Genomic DNA, 21,110 nt, shown 5'->3' with positions numbered 1-21,110 from the left:
GGATTGAAAAGTACACAGTAAAGTAGGGAAAGTACATGAGTATTCCTGCGAAAACGAATCGGGAGCCACTTGAGTTTCTTGCGGAAATCGGAGACGTGGTCTTATTTGCGAAGCCCAAATACGAACCTTATACAAAGATTCTGGAGTCGCTCAAGCTTACTAGATCGTTCAATAAGTCCCGAGACTAACCTGGAAATGGCGCATATTATAAAAACTCTTTTGATTTTTAAAAAGTACTGGCTATCAATACAAGAATATGTGTCAAATTTTTAAAAATGGAACAATAAAATTATTGATTTTGAAACATTTAAGTGACGCTACGGTTGTAATTTCGATACAATGGAAAAAAACGAGTTTCGCGTGTTGATAAAACATTATTTTTTAATGGGAAAAAATACCGTTGAAGCACAGCAATGGCTTATAAAATGTTATGCAGGATCAGCTCCCTCTAAAGCGACCATTTGTCGGTGGTATGCCGACTTCAAATGCGGTCGCATGGACACCAATGATGGGGAATGCTCAGGTCGTCTAAATGAAGCAGTGACTCAACAAAATATTAACCAAGTCCTCAAAATCGTATTGGAAGATCGGAAGGTAAAAGTGCGAGAGATAGCCGAGATAGTGAAGATTTCAGCTGGTAGTGTTTTCACTATTTTACATAAAAATTTGGCCATGAAAAAGCTTTTTTCTAAGTGGATGCCGCGTTTGCTTACAACTAATCAAAAAAAACAACGTATCAATGATTCAGAGCGATGTTTGGCGCTGATGAATCATAATAAAAAGGATTTTTTACGTCGGTATGTAACAATGGATGAAACCTGGATATACCATTTCACTCCGGAATCCAATCGGCAGGCAGCGGAGTGGAGGGCGGCTGGTGAAAGCCGCCCGAAACGTCCAAAGACTCAGAAATCGGCCGGTAAGGTCTATATTTTGGGATGCGCATGGAATACTTTTCATCGACTACCTTGAAAAGGGGCAAAATATAAATAGTGACTATTACATGTGCTTATTGGAGCGATTGAAGTACGAAATTGCGGATAAACGGCCTCACATGAACAAAAAGAAAGTGGTGTTTCACCAGGACAACGCGCCTTGTCACAAGTCCGTGAGAACGATGGCCAAAATTAACGAATTGGGCTTCGAATTGCTTCCTCATCCCCCTTATTCGCCAGACTTGGCCCCCAGCGATTACTGGCTGTTTGCAGACCTCAAAAAAATGCTTCAGGGTAAGAAATTTGACTCAAATAGTGAAGTTATCGCAGCAACGGAGGCTTATTTTGAAGCCAAAGACAAATCGTTCTACACACATGGGATAGAAAAGTTAGAAAAGCGTTGGAGGGACTGTATCGCTCTTGGAGGAGACTATGTTGATGAATAAAAATTAATTTTATAAAAAAGACCTTTTTTTAGTACTTAGTCTCGGGACTTATTGAACCACGTGTTATTTAGTATATATGCGTTGTGTTGAATCTAAAATCTTTAGTAGTGTTGTGAAACAAAGTTACTTGTTTCATTGGATCCTTGTAAATGGTGTAAATAAAATAAAAAATAAAAAAAATCCGTGTAAAGCGTTATAAGCATCATAATATTAAAAAATATCACCTACTAAAAGGTATTAAACGCAAGTGACCATAATTTTACGAGCAGCAAAACTGTAGTAACCCGCATTAGATATGGAATTATTGATGTTGTAACTTGTAGATTAGTTTTTTTTGTAGAAAACAAATTGTCGTAAGAAACAGAGTAAGAAATAATACCTGTTTTTTTGTTATTTACATCGTTTTATTGGTGCAAAAATGAAAAAATATGGCAATTTTGAAAATCCTATATTTTTTATTATCAGTCGTACAGTTACTTGACATATACCATTCGACGCGTAATTTTTTTCTTATTCTAATGATGCAATAAAAAAATATTTCGATGGGTGTTGGTTACTACGTGTTTGCTTTCTCGCGTCGATATGCAGTCTCCGAAATACTCTCGTACTTTCTCCGGTCGTTTCATATTAAAATATATGTGCCACCTTGATGTTTATTCTGAGAAAGCAATAAACGTTCAAGTTTAATTGCTAATAAAGAATTAATATGCAAAATAATAACTCGTCGCGTTTAGATTTATAAATGCAGCCATTCACAGCTACACTCTTAATGATGATTTACAAGTTCCACAGATAATAATATGTCTCTATAAAGGGGGATAAATGGGAACATATCTGCGCGAGCGCCGACAAAGCGCGCGAATGCGTTGGCGCCGTTTTGTTTGTTTTGTCGATTAATATCACCTCTAAAAGGAGTGTTGTCCATTTAAATAGAAAATGGGAGCAATTTGGTTATCAACTCACTGATGACTTAAAAAGGGTTAAATGTTTATCTCGTTTTAGAAATTAACATTAACCTAAATTGATAAAAATCGCTACGACTCTGAAACAGGTCTCGGAATATTATAGCAGGTAATAAGCTTGTCCTCGTATAAGGACGGTAGGGCCTAATTGCAACAATTTACTATTTACAGATTCGACTTTGAAGCTTTTAACGTCAATATATACTTATACATATATATTACAGAATATTTATCTAATGTTTTAATCGATTGAATGATCATTTAATAATAAATTATTAGTTTTAGGTTTTTCGTACCTACTCAAGTTATAGCTGTCATGGATAATGAATAAATTGAACTAAATTTATATCTATGTATTTATCTTACGGGGTTTCATCGCGTGCGTATCGAGTTAAATGTTTCGACAGAGCGGCTCTACAATTTCGCATAATGACACGTTCATTTATATTATTTGATCGCGCTCGTGGTCTGTTACAATAGCTGTAAAGGACCTAATACATTCGTTAAAGGATATACGGTGCACGTAAATAAAATTAAAAAAAAAAAAAACTACTTACTGTCTGTATAGAAATCTAATCGTCCACGCAGCTAAGAATGTTGAGCAAAAAAAGAGTGTTAATAATTTAAAATTTATTTAATTTTAAAAAGTATTTTTATAAAACTCTCAACTTTCAAAAATTTTAACAAAATCAAAAATAATATCCGTCGTCTGCGGTTTGTGTGATGGTTCCTTTTCTTGTAAGTAATCGGCTAAAAGGGCGCATATTTTTGTGTTTTTCTCTTGTTTGCGACCTTGGCACGCGATCTGGTCGTTGCAGGATTCCTCCAATTATCTCGATTCGATGCTCAGCCGATGTTGCCGCGGTACCGTCAAACCTTCCTTCAACTGGCGACTCTGCGTAAATACCCTCGGCCCCTCAATGATACAAGCCCCGAGCTATATGTAGTGACATGGAGATTTATTACCACATTCTGTACTTTAAACCGGGAATGAAGGTCCGATATCGATAAAATAATAAAACGCATACATCAATTTAAATGAGTTAAAAATATGTGTTGGATATTCTTAAGGTCAGGTATCCTGTTTTCTACGCTGAACTAGGTAATTTAAAGTTTCTTTACCCGGTGCGCTGATATTCATCACAGTTGTTCGGGTTTTTATACGAAAAATATATTTTTATACGTACACTTTTATTTATTATTTTCCGGGAATAGTTATTTTAAAAAAGTTTTATCTACAGGCAAGAAAAAGAAAACTTGTTATAAGTATACAAATTAAATAATGAAAAATAAAATTACTTAAAGTAATTTAGTAACCAATTATTTTCGTATCACCTCGTCCGAAAAAAAACCCTAAAAAGTCCGAACTCTTTTTATTACGATGAATAGCTACGATAAACGATAATGTGTTGTATAAAAAATTTCTATCATCATTACATATAACTAGCGACGCGCTCCGACTTCGAACGTGTGCAATTTACTTACGAAGAAAATGATCGGCGGTTAGCAAAAAGTGTTAAGTATGTTTACTTTACAACGCACTTATTATGTTTCCATCTTCAGCGGTTAAGGCTGTGCGTTGTCTGACGGTAATCTCGAATGCGTTGTGGTTATGAAAAGTCAAATTACTATGTTAATATGTACAAAAAAAATATTCGTATTTTCGATTCAAGTCGCTGTTTTTAAATTTCCAAAAATTTTGTCGTGTCGATAAACACCATTCGTTATCGAAATCACCTGTGCTCAAATTGTAGTGGGTACTGTAAGCTAGCACTGATGCACGGTGGCTATTCAATAAACGTTACGTAAGTACAACGAAACGCTTAGCTTAAGTAAATGAATAATGTAAATAAACAACGCATTTTTATTGCGATTTGCAAACAACCATTAAATATTTTCGTCACTTGATATATTAAAAAAAAAAATCTTTTTTTATCCTGATAAATAGGAAAAAAGGAAAAAAACTCCAAATCTGTCAAGTCAAGAGTCGATCTAAGTACCTATAACACATGACCGAAGAATCTCCTTCGTGTTCTCCAACCTACGTGACATTGGCGAAATCATCTTGGCACTATTACAAGTCATTATACCAAAGCAACGAATCTATATGCATATGTCAATTGTTCCTGAGTTATATTTGAATGTTCTTTTCTAGTGTACAACGACCAGCCAGTATCGTCCGCGTCGCCGCCGACCCGTGACAAGATCAACGGCGAGGAGAAGGCTCGTTCTCGCCGCAGGGATACGTGGCCCGAACCCGCTACCACTCCCTCTAATGACGAAGGTAATTTATATGCAATGGCCTTGTGACCGACTATAGTCTTGCCCCACAGAATACAAAGATTCGTTCTAAAGGTACCCAAATTTGTATGTTTTGGAAATGCGAATTCAATACAAGATTTCAGAGCTAATGAACTCTACAGAGAAAATAATAAGAGTATTTAATTAACATACATATCTTACAAGTATTTCACTACTATTATTAATGTACTTTTTTACACAAAATGCGAAAATTACTATGTATAATTATACCATAACTTAACCATCATTTCAAATAAAACGAACGTATTTATATTTTTTACTTTTTATTTTTGCAGCAAATGTAGTGCGATCACCGTTGCTCCAGCAACAGCATCAGCAGTATGACGAACAGCTACGTGACATTGCTGCGTCACTCACTCGGCCGCGATCACGTCGCGCGCTTCCACCGACCCTCGAAAGACCTACAAGACTACCTCCACCTGATAGACTACCGGTACTACTAAAAATTTTCAACGCCCAATGGTTATCTGGAAGAAATCTCTATTTAGCGATAAGATCGCCTTTGTACATCTTGTATTGTATCTTTCTTTATATGTGTCTGTATTTCGGTGTACATTAAGAATAAATAAATAAATAAATATATATCTATATAGAAATAAATAAGGTAAAATCAGCTTTTAACATTTTTTTCATATATAAATACGGAAATTTATAAAATGTTATTCTTTTAGGCAAGAGGTTCGCCAGATGGCGGTCCACCTCCCGATGAAGGCATTACCAGCTCAGCCAGTGAAGGTAGCGAGCCGACTGATACGGTAGAAACAGCTGAGGCCGCCGAAGGAGGCAGGGTAGAACTACCAGCTGAAAGATTACTCCACGCGAGAGCAGGGTGGCTTCAACGAAGAGGGCCTGGTGGATGGTCTCGACATTGGTTCGTCTTACGAGGAGCTGCTTTGTTATACTTCCGAGATCCTCACGCAGAGCATAGAGGACTTATGGATGGTGTTATTGATCTTAGCGGTATTTCGAGAGTTGTGGAACTACCAACGTCTGCTTCTACTAATGGCTATGCTTTTGAAACTGAGGTAATTTAAGTATACTAACTTACATCGTTCTTAATTATTGTAATTTTTAAGTTATTTATATAATCGTAAATTTCATTTACAGACCTGGGACGGCAAGCACATAGTTTTATCAGCGGTTACAGCCGGAATTAGAGCAAATTGGGTCTCGGCTATGCGAAGGACGGCTGGATTACCAGACACAGGTCCACTTTCGCTAATTTTGCGGGAGGACACAGTTGACCAAACATCTGAATCGTCTACCTCTCCCATCACACCAATTACTCCAAATACAGCGAAGTCAGGTCCATTTTCTTCAGACGAAGAATACAGAACAGCATCAGAAGGAGGACGTAGAGATAGCGCAGACTGGGGAGATGTTGGATCACAACCACCACCATCACCTATACTCAATCGAACTCCAATATCTAAGGTTAAAGAAAAAGTACGTGCTCGAGGTTGCCAACAAACTCAACCTAAGACCGACATTAAAGTCGACAAGGACGAAATTGATGCTACCAAAGAAAATGACCTCCCAATAGACGAAGTCGACGGAAACGAAAAACCAAACGAACCCAGGAAACGCAGCTATATTTCAACTATAGACAAACAAATGATCGAAATCGAAGATTTACGAAAACAATTAAAACTAGCATTGAATGACGTCAACGCAGCAGAGTCTGAACTGGCGAGGCTACGTAAACTCAAAGCAGATGCCGCGTTAAGAGAAAAGAAAATGGAAGAATTGGTTATAACCTTACAAAAGAAAGAGGAAGAATTGTCTGTCAGGACAAAGGAAGCTGAAAATTTGGATGCAATTAAGCAAATGTATAATCAAGATAAAACCATGTGGGAAAACAAACTAACAGAAACACAAAACTTCTTAAAAGAATCAACTGAACATTGTGAGTTGTTGACAAGTCAGCTAACGACAGCGCAAGAGACAATAAAACAGTTACAAAAAGAATTGAGTGAACTCAACGAAAGGCTTCTAAAGAGCGTTAAGGAAAATGATAATTTATATAAAAGAATAAGAGATTTGGAAGGTAAAATCATTGCGGAATCACCAACTAGAGAGAAAAGAAAAAGTATCGGATCACTTGGTGATCTCAGTAATATCAACCAAGACTTAAATTTGGAGTCATTAGAGAAAAACAGACTGATCGACGAATATACAGATTTAAGAAATAGGTTCTTGATGGCTATTCAAGAAATTAAGGCAATGAAGAGAGAACTTCGCGAATCACATAACATGTATGATGAGCTTGAAGTAACAAATATGAAATTAAGAAATGAGATGAAATTGAGGGAGCAGTGCAGTAGGTCCGAAATAGATTTGATGGCGGCGCGCATTTTAGATTTAACTCAGAAACTCACAGCGTCGGATAAGCAAGTGCGAACACTAAAACATAAAATTCAAAAAACTGAGTCTAGGGAAAAACGACGCAGCTTATCGTTAAAGGGCAGAGAATCTTTTACATTAGGTAAAGAAGTAGAAGAGAAATTAACAGAATTAGAAAATAAAATTACAATGCTAGAAACAGGAGAGCCCGTACCCACAATTAATTCGCCTTCTAAAAGTGCGTCACCTGCCAAAGAAAAACTATCAAAAACGGATAGCGTTACGGATGAAAAGAGGATGAAAAGATTAGCTGCAAGACTAAGGAGAAAATCCTTAGACAGCGCTACAAGCTCAGAACCCATGAAAATGCTAGTCCGACTTAGTTCGCTCGAAACCAAAGTTGCTTCTGCTTTAGAGCATCGTCGAGATGTAACCAATTCATGCGAATCGATCAATCAATCATTAAGTCCAATAACGAGGTCGACCGAGAGTCCCTTAAGTAATGATAGTCCAGAGAGTTCGACCGTGGGCACACAATCGCAGAGGCATCTCCTAGACAGGCTGCAGAGTCTCGAGAACGTCGTCATTCATTCGAGAAATAAAGTGAACGAGTGTTTGTGCCAAATGAGTGCTATGCGAGCAGCTAAATCTAGACGATCTCCATCTCCGAGCGTTGAAAAGAAATTTAGCATTAAATCAATGGAAAAATGTTTAATGGATGTCAGCAAAAGATTACAGGAGTGCTTTGACAGATGCGTAATCGACTCCTCGGAACGTCAACAGGCAGGAGAAGATGAAATCAATGACAACGTCGCTCAGGTAGTCGTACAACTCGAGGAGCAGCTGAGGACGAAACTTTTAGAAATATCAAAGAAGAAAGCGGCACTCTATGAAGCCGGAGAGTTGACCCAGAGAAAGAGCTTAGAAATTCTAGCAGAGAAGCTGGCGTACGAAGCGGTTCTCGTAGGCCGAATACAAGAGGCTCTAGAATCTTCCAACGGCAGCCGGTTCTTCGCCAGATTGATAAAGTCTGAAATAATCGAAACTAGTCAATTAATCGATAATCTCAAGGCCAAGATCGACGGCGACGACGCAAAAATCACGTCCCCCACCAAGAGCTCCCTCGACTACCTGGCGAGGATACTCTCTCGGAAGATCGACGCGATGGCGAGCGACCGAGACTCCGAGGAGTCGAGACGCTCGGAGGTCATAATCGAGAGCGCCGACCTCGAGGCCCTGAAGGCCTCGCAGAGGGAGGTCGCCGAGGCCGTCGACAAGTACAAGACCGAGAAACTCGCCGAGCTGTGCTCCGCGCTGGCGAGCGAGGCGCTCAGCTCCGCGCCGGCCGACGGCGACCCGGAGCGGCCGCGCGCCAACGTGGAGGCGGCGCGCGTGAGGGAGGCGTGGGCGGCGGCGCGCGACGCGCTGGGCGCCGAGCTGGTGCAGGCCGAGGTGGCGCGCGCGCTGGCCCGCGCCGCCGAGCTGTGCGAGCGCCGCCTGGACGGCGCCCGCCGCGCGCGCCTCACGCTGTCCGCGCAGCAGCGCGCCGACCTGGAGCTGTGGTGGCAGGCCGCGCACGACCACCTGCGCTGCGAGATGGACGCCGCCGTGCGCGACATCGCCGCGCGCTACCGCGAGTGCCTCGCCGCCGAGCGCCGCGACGAGGGCCCGGCGGGACTCGACAGCCGCGCGCTGCTGCAGCGGCTGGCCGACGTCCTCGCGCAGAAGGCCCTCGTGGACGCGCGCGTCGCCGTCGTCGAGGGCACCTACCGCGCCTCGGAGCCGCGCGACGCGCCGCGCCGGGCTGAGGACGCCACGTCCTCGCTGGAGACCGACCCCGCGCTCGAGGCGGAGTTCGTCTACCTGTTCCGGCACTTCTCGACCGAGTGTCGCGCGCTCTTCTCCAGTGACTGTTCGGGCAACAGTGAAGACTCGATGAAGATCGGCGAGAGCCTCGAGCGAGCGGAGGCGGCCGTCGCGGCGGCGCAGAGGCGGCTCGCGGGCGAGGCGGGCGAGGCGGGCGAGACGGAGGCGATGGCGGCGGCGGAGGGCGGCGCGGAGGGCGGGAGGAGCGCGGCCGGGCGGCTGGAGGCGCTGGCGCGGCGCGCGGAGGCGCTGCGCTGCGGGCAGTGCGCGCGCCTGCAGGACGCGCTGGAGCGCCTGGCGGCGGAGCGCGCGCGCGGGGAGTGCTCGCGCGCGCGCCAGGCCGCGGCGCTGGCGCAGGCGCGGGCGGCGCGCGCGGCGCTGCAGGCGCAGCACGAGCGGGAGCGCGCCGCGCTGAGGGAGCGCGCGCGCACGCTGCAGCGCCGCCTGGCCGCGCTCGACTCCGAGTACTCCGTGCAGCTGGACAGCCTGCGCGCCGCTTACCAGGTGCGTCCGGCGCCGCACGCCAGCGACCTCTTTCTACACTCGCATACATTGACATGAAATGAAATGGAACGTAAACGTTAATTTCGTCATAAAGTTGTTCAAAAATATTATAATAAAAAACACTTAACGAATGTCAAAAAAAAAGTACATCTACATTCTCAAAAGAAAACTAACAATAACAAAAAGTTAAGGTAGCAAAAGCATCAATCAATTAGAAAATTACAACATGTTAAAATCACATAAACTACAAACTTAAACAATGTATCAACTGTCGGACAATGTATCCGACTACCTTAGCTGAGTCCCAACTCCCAACATTTCAATAACAATTTTTGCCGCAGAGCGCGGTCGCGGCCGACACGCACGGCGACAGCCTACGGGCACGCTACCAGCAAGAAATTGAGCAGCTGCGTGCGCTGTGCGAGAAGGGCCTCATGGCTATGGAGAGCTCGCACCGGCGCATCGTGCGCGAGATGGAGGAGAAACACCGCGCCGAGAGAGAACAACTACGGTGAGTGAGCCTAAACAATCACAACATTTTTAAATCGTTTTAAACTACAAATAAAACATACAAAAATAATCATTATCTTGATTATCTTGCACTCGAGAACACTTAATGCACTAGTAACACTATAGTCGTCATTATATACATTTGGAAATGCAAATGAACCGAGAAAGCCAAATTTTGGATATTACGTGGGGGATGGCTAGAAAAGCTTAAGTTCAAATTGTCGACCAAAATAACCTTGTGGGTTTTCCGCCATCTTGAAAAAAGGGTTAAACTCAGTTTTTTTATCATAGCTCGGTTCCCCGTTGAGATACGAAAAATTTTATAGAATACTTTTTTGTTGCTCTTTTTACGATCTACAATTAAGGTCCTATACATTTTTCACGTATCGATCATCGTTATCGAGATATCGTTAAAAAAAAGCCACAAATTTTGGGAGAAAAAATTGTTTTTCGCTATTTCCTTTTTTCTCGTGAAAAATATCGAAAAATGTTTGAAATAAAACTTATAGAGCCTGTTCAAACCTACAAATACGTTTTTTTAATTTTTCATTTTCGAGAAAAATTACGACCTCTAGCGCGCCGCAAAGTGAGTAAGACTGTGCCCGGTGTCGATTTAGCCGCTCGCACGGTTGTATCCACAACGTAAAAATGAATGAATTATTTGCTTAAGGGAATTATTTTTAAGGGAATTATTGGTTAAGGGAATTATTGCTATACGAAATAAATGAATAAACCAGCCAAATTATAAATCAAAAACATGAAATTTATCAATCAAAAAATTTTTATGCAGCAAAAATAATAATTACACGTAGTCATTATTGTCACACGTTTTTCTCCGTTTTGATGGTCCTGGCTGCTGTTGAAGTTCCTCCTCGGTACACTCTTCGAGTCGTGTAAATTCTTCAATCGCAGGAAATGATGCTGTGAAGGTCCAAAATTCGTAATCTTCATCTTCGTACCTAATCGTCGTTGAATAATATCTCGACTTTGGCGACATTGTCGCGTGTCTGTCCACTGCAGTGCAGGCAAATAACCACAAATTTCTCGGTTCATTTGCATTTCTAACCCGATTTTTCCGACGTAATGACTGGACTACTAGCACAACTACACGACTGTGCGTCCCGGAAACTGAAAAAGAAAAATCTTTGACACTATTTACAATTATGATAAATATTGAAAGTACACGTCACAAGTCTCAACCGGTCGCGGCCCGCAGGCTGGAGAAGGAGCAGGCGCTGGCGGAGGAGACGCGCGCCACGCTGGCGGCGCTGGACGCCATGCGCAAGGCGCACGAGAGCGAGGTGCGGCGCGAGGTGGACAAGTTCAAGGCCGAGTTCCTGGCGCGCGGCGCGCCCGACCTCGGCCAGCTCAGCTCGCGCCACCAGTGCGTACTCACACCGATCCCTTAATCTTTAAGTTTTGACCAGCCCGTTGGCGCAGTTTGCAATGAATCTGCTTTCTGCTCCGGAGGTTGCGGGTTCGATTCCCGCCTTGAATATGTATGTGATATATATATTTATTTATTAGTATTATTTATATGTATTTATTAAGAAATACGAAGCTATATCAGTCAGCTGTTACTTATAACATAAGCGTTAAGTAGCTTACATTGAGAACAGACGACTGTATTTGTATATTGCATATTAAAAAAAAATCCGTATTCATAAGACGCTGTAAATTTATTATGATATTATTTTATTAAGTTCGGAAAGCAGTCCCTGCTGACCTACATGTGTTCTTGCAGACAGGAGATGGAGGAGATCCGGCGCGAGATCCTGTCGCTGTCGGAGAAGTACTCGGTGAAGTGCGTGGAGTCCGCGGCGCTGGAGGAGCGGCTGTCGGCCGCCAGCGCGCAACTCGCGCACGCGCACAACCACATCATGCAGCTCGACGCCAGGTCGGACACACGCTCACCACACACACACACAAACACACGCACGCACACACACACAAACACACGCACGCACACACACTCACGCGCACACACATGCTCACTCACACTCACTCACACACACACACACACACACACACACACACACACACACACGCACACACACACTCACACACGCACACACACACACACACACACACACACACACGCACACACACACACAAACACGCACACACACACAAACACGCACACACACACAAACACGCACACACACGTACACACACACACACACACAAACACACACACACACACACAATTACGCGCATACGCTCACAGAATCGCTGTCAAAATATACTAGTAGACTATAAATTCTGCTTGAGATACAGAGAGACACATTGGAACATAGACATAAAGACAATTTGTACGAAGAAAAAAAATCGTTCGTAACTGGAATGAATGCCGCGACAATTTATCAATCAATCCCTGACAAATGATAATAAACTAATCTCATGTTACAGAAACAAACAACTCCGAGCGCATATAATGTCAGAAGCCAACGAAATGAAGAACGCGGAAGCGTCCACACTGGCGCAGCTCATCGAGGACACGGCACCGGTACTGTCAATTACCTTACATTAACGCACATCTCGGACTCGCTTATATACAGCCTTATACATAGCGCTTGCTCTAAGTAGACCACGCTTGCATGACATCACGACCACGTAACATTATCATTGCATATTTGTATAGAAAGACAGATCTTTAGGAATATAATTATCACAAATGTTTCATGAAATAGAAGCACACTGTATATATACTTTTTAAATCTACGCTTCTTAGTACTCGGAAGTGACTTGATCGCACAAATTGAACTGTGCCGAGCTTGATAGGCCGTATTCGATATCATATAACTATTTACCTGTATGTGATTTTTTTTTTTCTTTTTTTCTTAGTTATGATTTACGAGTAGTACATAATTATGTATATTGATTGGCATTAAAAAATACTTCACAAATACTATTAATAAGTATTGCTGCGAAATTTATACTTAAAAATTTATAAGATAAAGTACATAAATTTTATTGAATAAATTAAATTAAATATTAAATACGTTTAATTGAATACAAATCAAATATCGATCAAGTCGAGCGATCACATTTAACCGCAGTAGTAAGTCTTTCACTGTATTGCATTGGCGTGGTTGGCACTAACAGCATGGGGCGGACGCGCCGCTGTGGGCGCACCTGCGGCGCTTGGCGGCTGCCTGGCGGGGCGGCGACACGGGTAACTACCTCACTACACTACCTAACTAGACTACCTCACTGCACTACCTCGCTACACTACCTCGCTACATTACCTCGCTACACTACCTCGCTACACTACCTCGCTACACTATCTCGCTACACTACCTCGCTACACTACCTCGCTACACTACCTCGCTACACTACCTCGCTACACTACCTCGCTACACTACCTCGCTACACTACTTCACTACACTACCTCACTACACTACCCCACTACACTATCTCGCTACACTGCCTCCTGCCATCATTATACTGACACACTACTACTACACAACTGTATTTTCTCTCTACCTAGTTACCCCACTATACTGAGTTAGTACCTGACTACCCTAATTACGATACCGCATTACCATTATGTGACGTTATATCATCTGCGATAATATCATCTAAATTTGGAAGAAAAAAAACAAATGATTTTGTAGTGATCATTATTATTAATTGATAAAAGTAAAATAAATGTATAATTGGGTCATCATGATTTGACAAAAATATCTTGAAATTATTTTCGTTACATAATCATCACTGTTTTCTATTATACTAATAAGAATAAAAATATAAATTTTCTTCAATGTAACATATTGTAGAGGATATTAATTTGTTGATACATAATTTACTATTGTAATAACGTACGAATGATACTGCCTTATAATGAAGTAATTGCAGATGATTGATGAGGAAAGTCCTATTTTCCTTCCTTATGTCTTGTTCTTAGAATAATGGTTAGAATATTTATTACTAAAAGTAAAACCCGTGTTTACATTGGGTTTTATTTTTCATGAGGGCTGCGTATTTCAAGTTTTTAATCGTATAAATTCTGATGCAACCAAGCATAAATGACAAATAACAACAATCTACATTTACACAATAACCTACCCAACAATTAAATATAATTTTTAGGTTATTTTTTCTGTTATGTTCGTTTCAAATTTTATTAAATGCTTTGGAAATTCATTTCATTGTTATCATCATTTGCATGAGTTAAACCGTTTTTGTCACTTAAGGTTAAAAATAATATTTTATAAAACTGCAATAGATTTTTTTGTTCTGTACATACTTGCATGAGATTTTAAAAAAATAACATATAATTAGTTTTAGGTTCCCGTTTTACTGGTTAATGATAGATCTATCTGACGGATAACAGTATCCAAGAGATAGAAGCTTGTGATAAATTTTTCCTTTTCACCATCTATCTCCAGTTTATCTATCAAATAAAGAGGGCTTAAAGAGGTGAATGGTCCTAATATACCTGCTATCGATAAAGCATTATCAGTAACTAATGCGTGACTTTAACACCAACTTGTAAAACAAGGCCTTACCACTTCCAACTATGATACTAAACATATCTTTTTCATTTAGTAATTTTCATTAACAAATTACTAAGAATATTTTTCCCGGATTTATTAATCCCAAATAACATCAAATTTGTTTGAAATTATACATAATATGTAATTTTATGGAATGATTTTTACACAATAATGTGAATTTTTGTTTTGATTTATTCACTTTCAAACATTAACAAAGCGTGGTGTAATAATCGTTTGCTTAACGATCGTCGTGGTGTCCCAGGGGAAGTCGTCAAGAGCGAGTCCGATGGAGTCGCGCGCACGCGGCTCGGGATTGACGTACTCCAAGACGGAAGCCTCGAGGACGATGACTCTGCCGCCCGTACAGGTAATGCTGCTACATTATCAAATTTTTGAAACTACTATACTTTGTATCGTTTTTGAGTTTATTAGTGTAACATCCCACTGCTGGGCATAAGCCTTTTATCCCATGTAGAAAGATTGGAGCTTAATCCACCACGTTGCCCACTGTGTGTTGACGGATGTTTTTTTTTTTTTTCAAGTGATATACATCCACGGGCTTATGAACCCATGTCTTTTTTATTCTAAAAACATGCAATTTTTATTTTTATTTTTTTCTATTTCAAGGTAGGCGTTACTGGCGGATATGTTTCCAGCTATGAGTAACGATTGCTATTAGGTATTTATCATAACAACCGGGGACCGACGGCTTAACGTGCTCTTCGAGGTGGGGAGACCCACAAGGACAGACATCCAAACCGGAAAGAAATATTTGGACAAATATAAACATTCCGAGCGGGAATCGAACCCGCAAACCTTCGGAGTTTTAGGCGACTACACACAACACTATACCAGGTTGTGCTTTTAGACTATCAAGTGATTTTTTTATTTACCATATCATACATTCCGTCAACAGAACTAAAGCCGCAACGCCCCGTGCTGGCGGGCGTGGTCGCCGAGCGGAAGAAACGCTTTGAAGCTTAGTGACGTCACAGTACACTACAGACAGTGACGTCACAGTACACTACAGACCCCAGCGACGATATCAGTCCGTGGCTCCTCAGCTGGACTTCGCATCGGCGGCTTTAACCTTACTCGTCGGTGACCGGTCACAAGGCTCCCACCACGCACGCACCTGGCCACTTAGCTTGACGGTACCACACCTATGACGTAGCTACCCCCTAGGATTATATGCGATCGTTTAATTTAAACTTACGGCGACGTAGTAAGGATTATATTTGAACAATTTAGTTATTAAAAAGAGGTAGATGTGAAATTATAATTTCTCTGAGAAATAAATTCTAATTTCACACCTCCCTGTAATAATTATTCGTATTAACGACGTATTGTTACATTAATATATTGAAAATATATTCTCTAAATATTTATAGTTAAGTTATTAACTAAGACCAAAAATGTCCTTCCTCTACGAGAAGTGGCCAGAACTTTTAACTCCCACCCACCACAAAACTTGTAAATAACTTTGTTTTTTTTTTACTTAATTTTAATTAACTATAGAGTGTATATTGTTTTCAATTTATTTCATCTTTCATCTTTATTTTACGGTTATGCTATTTTGGGTTGTGTAACATTTGTTATTTGCTTGATATATGAAAAATACTTGTTATTTTTATCAGGCCGTTGCTGTTCATAATAGCATAATTCTAAAAATCGTACATTAATTTGTTTCCTTTCACCCCACGGAAGTTTCTCCTTAGCGGTAGATCCGGGTTAGTGATGTATCGATCGTGTAAAATTGTAACATTGTGTAAATACTCAAGAGCGCTCATCTTTTGTAACCAATCGTTTCGTGCACAGTTTGCTGTCATTTATCTTATAAGGAGTTTGTTACCAAATATTTCTTATTTATGAGTTTTTTTGACGTACGCGTTTTGCGATATATTCGGAGACACAGCTATATACTCTCGGCGTGATTTTTTTTTATAAAAGTAACGAGCAAGAATCGTAGTTTTTCGAAAATTAATATAGATTATAACTATACGTACTTTTGTATGTAGAAATTTTTCTATATATTATATCTATATATTCTAATTATTATTTTCTATATATTCTATACTGCTGTAATCGGTAAACTTTCAAGTTTAAAATTACAGATACCTTTACATTAACAAAACAAATGGTTTTAATTAATGTATATTTTAAAACATCCATTTTGATGTTTGAACGTTTATTTAAGATGTGTTAATTTTTGGAAATAAAAGGAACTACGGTTCTAGCTATAAATGTTATAAGTTAAGACGTGGCGATATTGTGTTGGGACAGTTCATCGCTGTGTCTCGTTAGTTTGTAGAAAATCTTGTTTATGATTTTTGTAGATTTATAAATAGTTATTATACTTACATATGTATTTGGAAATGGGAGATATCATGTATTCGAGTTGGAAAATATATAGAGGCATGTTTTCAGTGACCTGTTACAAATTTTTTAAAATATTAGACTTGATAAATAAAATTAACGATTTTAAAATTTCACTGTAACAGTGTGTATTTTTTTTCTTTTTTTTCTAGATTATATCGTTTTATTTTACATTAACACTTTATTTTAGAAGTTTGAAGTTTGACATTGTCACCTCGTGTTTCGTTTTAGTGTAGTGTCGCACGCGGCTGCAGTCGACAAACAAATTTTATATCGATAGATTTATAAAAATCGACTGTCATTTGAAACTTAGATGGTACACACCATCTATCCGAGTGCGATGACTGACGTCACGTGTATTTGTTACCATGTTTTCCGAACTGGGCATTCGAATGGTCTTCCATCATCGACTTCACCTTGTTATGTATAGTTATCACCCGCGTCCAAGCATCAAGCGAAAATATGCCTTATCACAATGACATATGATAGCTGCGGTGTATTTTGCTCAATATTGTCTAGTATTATGGGATATACCAAAATTAGATTCATATGCGCTTGTATGGCAGGTCTTAACGCGACTGACTGTGGCTATCGATGTAATGGCGGTTTAATTATTTAAAAAAAAAAAACAATAATGAAAACTAAAATGAAGGAAATGTTATAGATCATTTATATTAAAACTACAACTAACGCCATCTAACGACGAACTACGAGAAACTTCAATTTTGCCGCCATTACATCAGTGGCCTCTGAGCATCTATTTTATCTCCCTTTATTGTCTTAGTTGACGTTGTAAAGTGTTGGTTTATATAACAAAGATTTTTAAAATAAACTACTTAATACAAATAATATCGTTTTATTTTGAAACAGACCTTTATACAAATATAACCTTCACTTCTTTTTTTTTTCGCAATCTAAACTAACAGTTATCTCTCCAAAAATATATAAGATAAAAAAAAAACATGTGATGATGATCGTGAAGCTTTATTTGCTAATAACATGTACATATTTATGTTAATTATAAATAATAAAAGCAAAGGTATTAATATGAGCTAATTCAAAATCTTACATTAATAGGCAAGTTGATAAACATTTTTATACAAGCTAGAGGCATTAAATTAAACTATAATTATGTTCTAGATATAATTTCTACACTTATACAGTTATACACGAAACATCAGTGAAATAGAAATAGTTTTAAGTTCTTCAGTTGTAAGCTTATTTCGTTCCTACTGCCTTTTGGTTGTTTATACGTATACATAATACCAAAAATTATTTAAAACAGTGGTCGTCATACTTTTTCGTCCAAGGGTCGTTAATTGCAATAAATATCCTTGCCGGACCGCACGTTACAACGGCGTTTATCGTTTTGTCCACTTATATGTATTTGGTTCATTTTCGAAGGATTCGTCGAAGAGTCTTGTGTGGTTCACAAGACTTACTAGCAACTGTGTTGAAGTCAGAAGTCCTCGATAACGAGAGCCTTACGATAAAAATCAAAGTCATGAACGAGGATATTTTGAAAGATATACATGGCATCATGGCATTACTGTGATGTCTACAGCGTTGTTATGGGTTGTTACTTTAATACCAAAGTGGAGGTACTAAAACGCGAAAGATTGAAACATTGGAGGTAATAAGGCCGAGGTGCGAGATACTTTCTGCTCAACTAGCTTTGCTAGAACAGAACTCTTTCCAAAGTCAGAAACCTCCGCTGCTCAAACGCAAAACATTTCTTTGCGGCGACGACTGAAATGAAGACAAAATAATAGAGATTACATAAATTCACAGATTAAATTTCAGATACAGGAAACTTGCTTTTAGTTCCATCTTAAAAATATGAAGTGTTCCTGTGTTCATCATTTCAAGTCTTGGATGAATCATGGATAACAATTTTAAAAAGAAGACCTTAATGGCAATATATAAAAACGCAATAGAAGTAATCTAAGCATATACATATTCCAAACACAACTTCAAATTACAAACATACAAAAAACAATAAATTGTATCAATACCATCTTTCACAATGTAAAAATCATAATTTGACTGTCATATTAGTCAATACTCAATACTGCTATACATTATCAATTATAAACAACTGATTTTACCTGTATAAAACTATTATAATGTTAGTTCTATACTAAAAACGGCATTGACTCAACTCTTTATGATTAATATGTAACCATAGTAGTCACCTTCTGAAGTTGCAATTCTTGCAAATCTTAATTTTGATCGGACTAAGCTATTTTTAGAAGAAGATTAAGAGTACAAAAAAAAACTTAACTCAGTTGAATAATCACTTCCAAAATTATTATGAGGCATCTGATAAGCAGTTTTCAAGTATGTATTAGATTTGTGAACTATGCCGATAACATAGACTTACCTAACATAAACAAACACTAACTTACCTAAGCAAAATAGAATTAAGCATCCGTGAACATCAACAAATCTAGAGCTGTATGAGTGGTCGGCCGGCGGCTTCTTCGCGGGCGCGTAATTTAGCGCGCCACTCACTGCGATCCGACAGGATCTTCCTTCCGTATGACTTGTGGATGTCACGGAACGGTACTTTCTTACGAGGTACCTCAACTTTTACACTCTCTTTATCTGGAAAAGTAATAAAAACATAACTAAATTATATTGGTTGAGTGTTAATGGAGGTCTGAAAACACATACAATACACAAGCACACACACACCAAGTGTACAACAAACATCTATATAGTCAATACATATGTCTGTTGTAAGCGAACCACATCAAACCCACAACCACCAGCTCAACATCCAGTGCTAGGAGCACCTACACGTCGAATTTGCATTGATATAATAATTTGTTTATAACAATTATATGAACTTACGATGTCTGCTTCCTGGCACAGCTTTGGTTTCCCCTTCAGGTGCTTTGTTGAAAGGATTATAGCGCTGCCCTCGAGGTGGGACTTTTGGTTCCTCTTCAGGAGTAGTTACTGTTACCAAAGCAGCAGCCTCTGCAGCCTCTTCAGCTGTGTTTAGATAAGGAATAAATATTTTAGTTTGGTAAGGATATGTGAGTATTACTTTGTAACAGCAAAAAAAGTTTTCCTACTTCTTTTCTAATTAAATCATGCATTAACACACAAAGAATAATAATAGTCATTCATTCAGTTCTATTAAAAACTGTTTCTTGGGAAAAAAAGTTTAGTTTTATAAATATAATATATTTTTTTATAATTATGTTAAAACAAATGAAAAATTTGTATATTTTTACCCTGAGCCTCATCTAACTGTCTTTGTAACTCTGCCACCATCAATTTCATATAATCGTAACTTGCGCAAGCCAAAGCCTTCATCCAAGCCTCCATAGAGGCTTGGGAGTTTGTGCACAAGAAATATGTGCGACCACCTTCACAGTGGAATACTATCTTAAAGCTATATGACTCTTCCTCAGTTAGCTCTGTAAAATAGTAAGGATGTAATTATTTTTTTATAAATTTTCACTGACAAAATTACGCTACAAACGTATTATTGATATTTATTTTAATAAATTTTATACCTATCGTACATCCCTCAAGGATAATAACACCAACTGGTTCTTTATCTCCTTTTTTATCGAAATAAAACAGAAGGTTTCCTTTTAGTGTAAACCATCTTCGTTGGTAGCTCTTTCCTACTTCGCCCCGCATATCCAGCCAACCCTCACGGTCTACTGGAGTCGCCGATGAAGCAAATGCAGACAAATTCTTCTCGTTAATCTTCATTTTAAGTTTCTTATATATAATAAAGTACTCTGTGATTTTAAGCTACTTACAAAGAGTATTGGCTACTTATCACTTTAAATAACCACAGAGCACAGGTAGTGTTAGCAATGAAAGTGCATGTTGAAACGTTAATATTATACTAATGTGTATGTTCGGTTGTATATGTAGTGTTTTATTTTAAGTTGTTGCATAAAAATAAAGTGAAAGTAAATAACAATTTCCACCAATTCGGGTCTTTTTCAAATGGGGCTATTTTTATTTTTATTTGCGTATTTAACGTCAAATCATTTTACTTCATTGTCCAACGTCAACGTCATGTACAAAAGTAACTTCTTTTTAATTTATTGAGAGCTGGATTCGAGTCTGTCCCTCTAAAAATAACTCTCCGGTCATAAAGTCTTGTCGACTTCGGTTTCTTGCTCTTTGCAGTTTGCACCCACCTCAGGCCATTTTTCGATCGGCCAAAAAATTAAGCATTCACAATAGCAGTATTTTATTTTGAGATATCGGTCTGAGCTGCAAAATATTTTTTTTAAACTGCTTTTATTAAATATTTTCGTGTAAAATTTTCTGTTTGGCGAAATTGTTAAATAGTACAATAGAGCTCGCTAA

General features: G+C 39.2%; 2 protein-coding genes across 2 annotated transcripts in view; one reads left to right on the top strand and one right to left on the bottom strand.

Moving 5' to 3' along the window:
- Positions 1-15,371, top strand: part of LOC123653651 (protein outspread) — an 81,433-nt gene extending 66,062 nt beyond the window's left edge. The window contains exons 7-17 of the mRNA XM_045589646.1: positions 4,499-4,627; positions 4,941-5,098; positions 5,337-5,690; positions 5,773-9,378; positions 9,720-9,889; positions 11,105-11,272; positions 11,633-11,785; positions 12,298-12,394; positions 12,994-13,063; positions 14,650-14,754; positions 15,304-15,371. Of these exons, the coding sequence (XP_045445602.1) occupies positions 4,499-4,627; positions 4,941-5,098; positions 5,337-5,690; positions 5,773-9,378; positions 9,720-9,889; positions 11,105-11,272; positions 11,633-11,785; positions 12,298-12,394; positions 12,994-13,063; positions 14,650-14,754; positions 15,304-15,371 (5,078 nt within the window). The remainder of the gene's footprint in view (positions 1-4,498; positions 4,628-4,940; positions 5,099-5,336; positions 5,691-5,772; positions 9,379-9,719; positions 9,890-11,104; positions 11,273-11,632; positions 11,786-12,297; positions 12,395-12,993; positions 13,064-14,649; positions 14,755-15,303) is intronic.
- Positions 15,372-17,731: 2,360 nt separating this feature from the next.
- Positions 17,732-20,518, bottom strand: LOC123653391 (sesquipedalian-1). Its single transcript, XM_045589377.1, has 5 exons — positions 20,294-20,518; positions 20,009-20,194; positions 19,620-19,763; positions 19,172-19,370; positions 17,732-18,512 (listed from the first exon to the last, which is right to left on the bottom strand). Exons 1-4 carry the CDS (start codon positions 20,496-20,498, stop codon positions 19,213-19,215), a joined length of 693 nt encoding a protein of 230 aa, XP_045445333.1. The 5' UTR covers positions 20,499-20,518; the 3' UTR covers positions 17,732-18,512; positions 19,172-19,212.
- Between the last annotated feature and the right edge of the window lie 592 nt (positions 20,519-21,110).

This window comes from Melitaea cinxia, chromosome 5, assembly GCF_905220565.1.
Source record: "Melitaea cinxia chromosome 5, ilMelCinx1.1, whole genome shotgun sequence".
In the NCBI taxonomy this organism is placed as follows: Eukaryota; Metazoa; Arthropoda; class Insecta; order Lepidoptera; family Nymphalidae; genus Melitaea; species Melitaea cinxia.
Note: the sequence above shows the minus strand (reverse complement) of the source record. Positions and strands in the feature narration are given on the sequence as shown.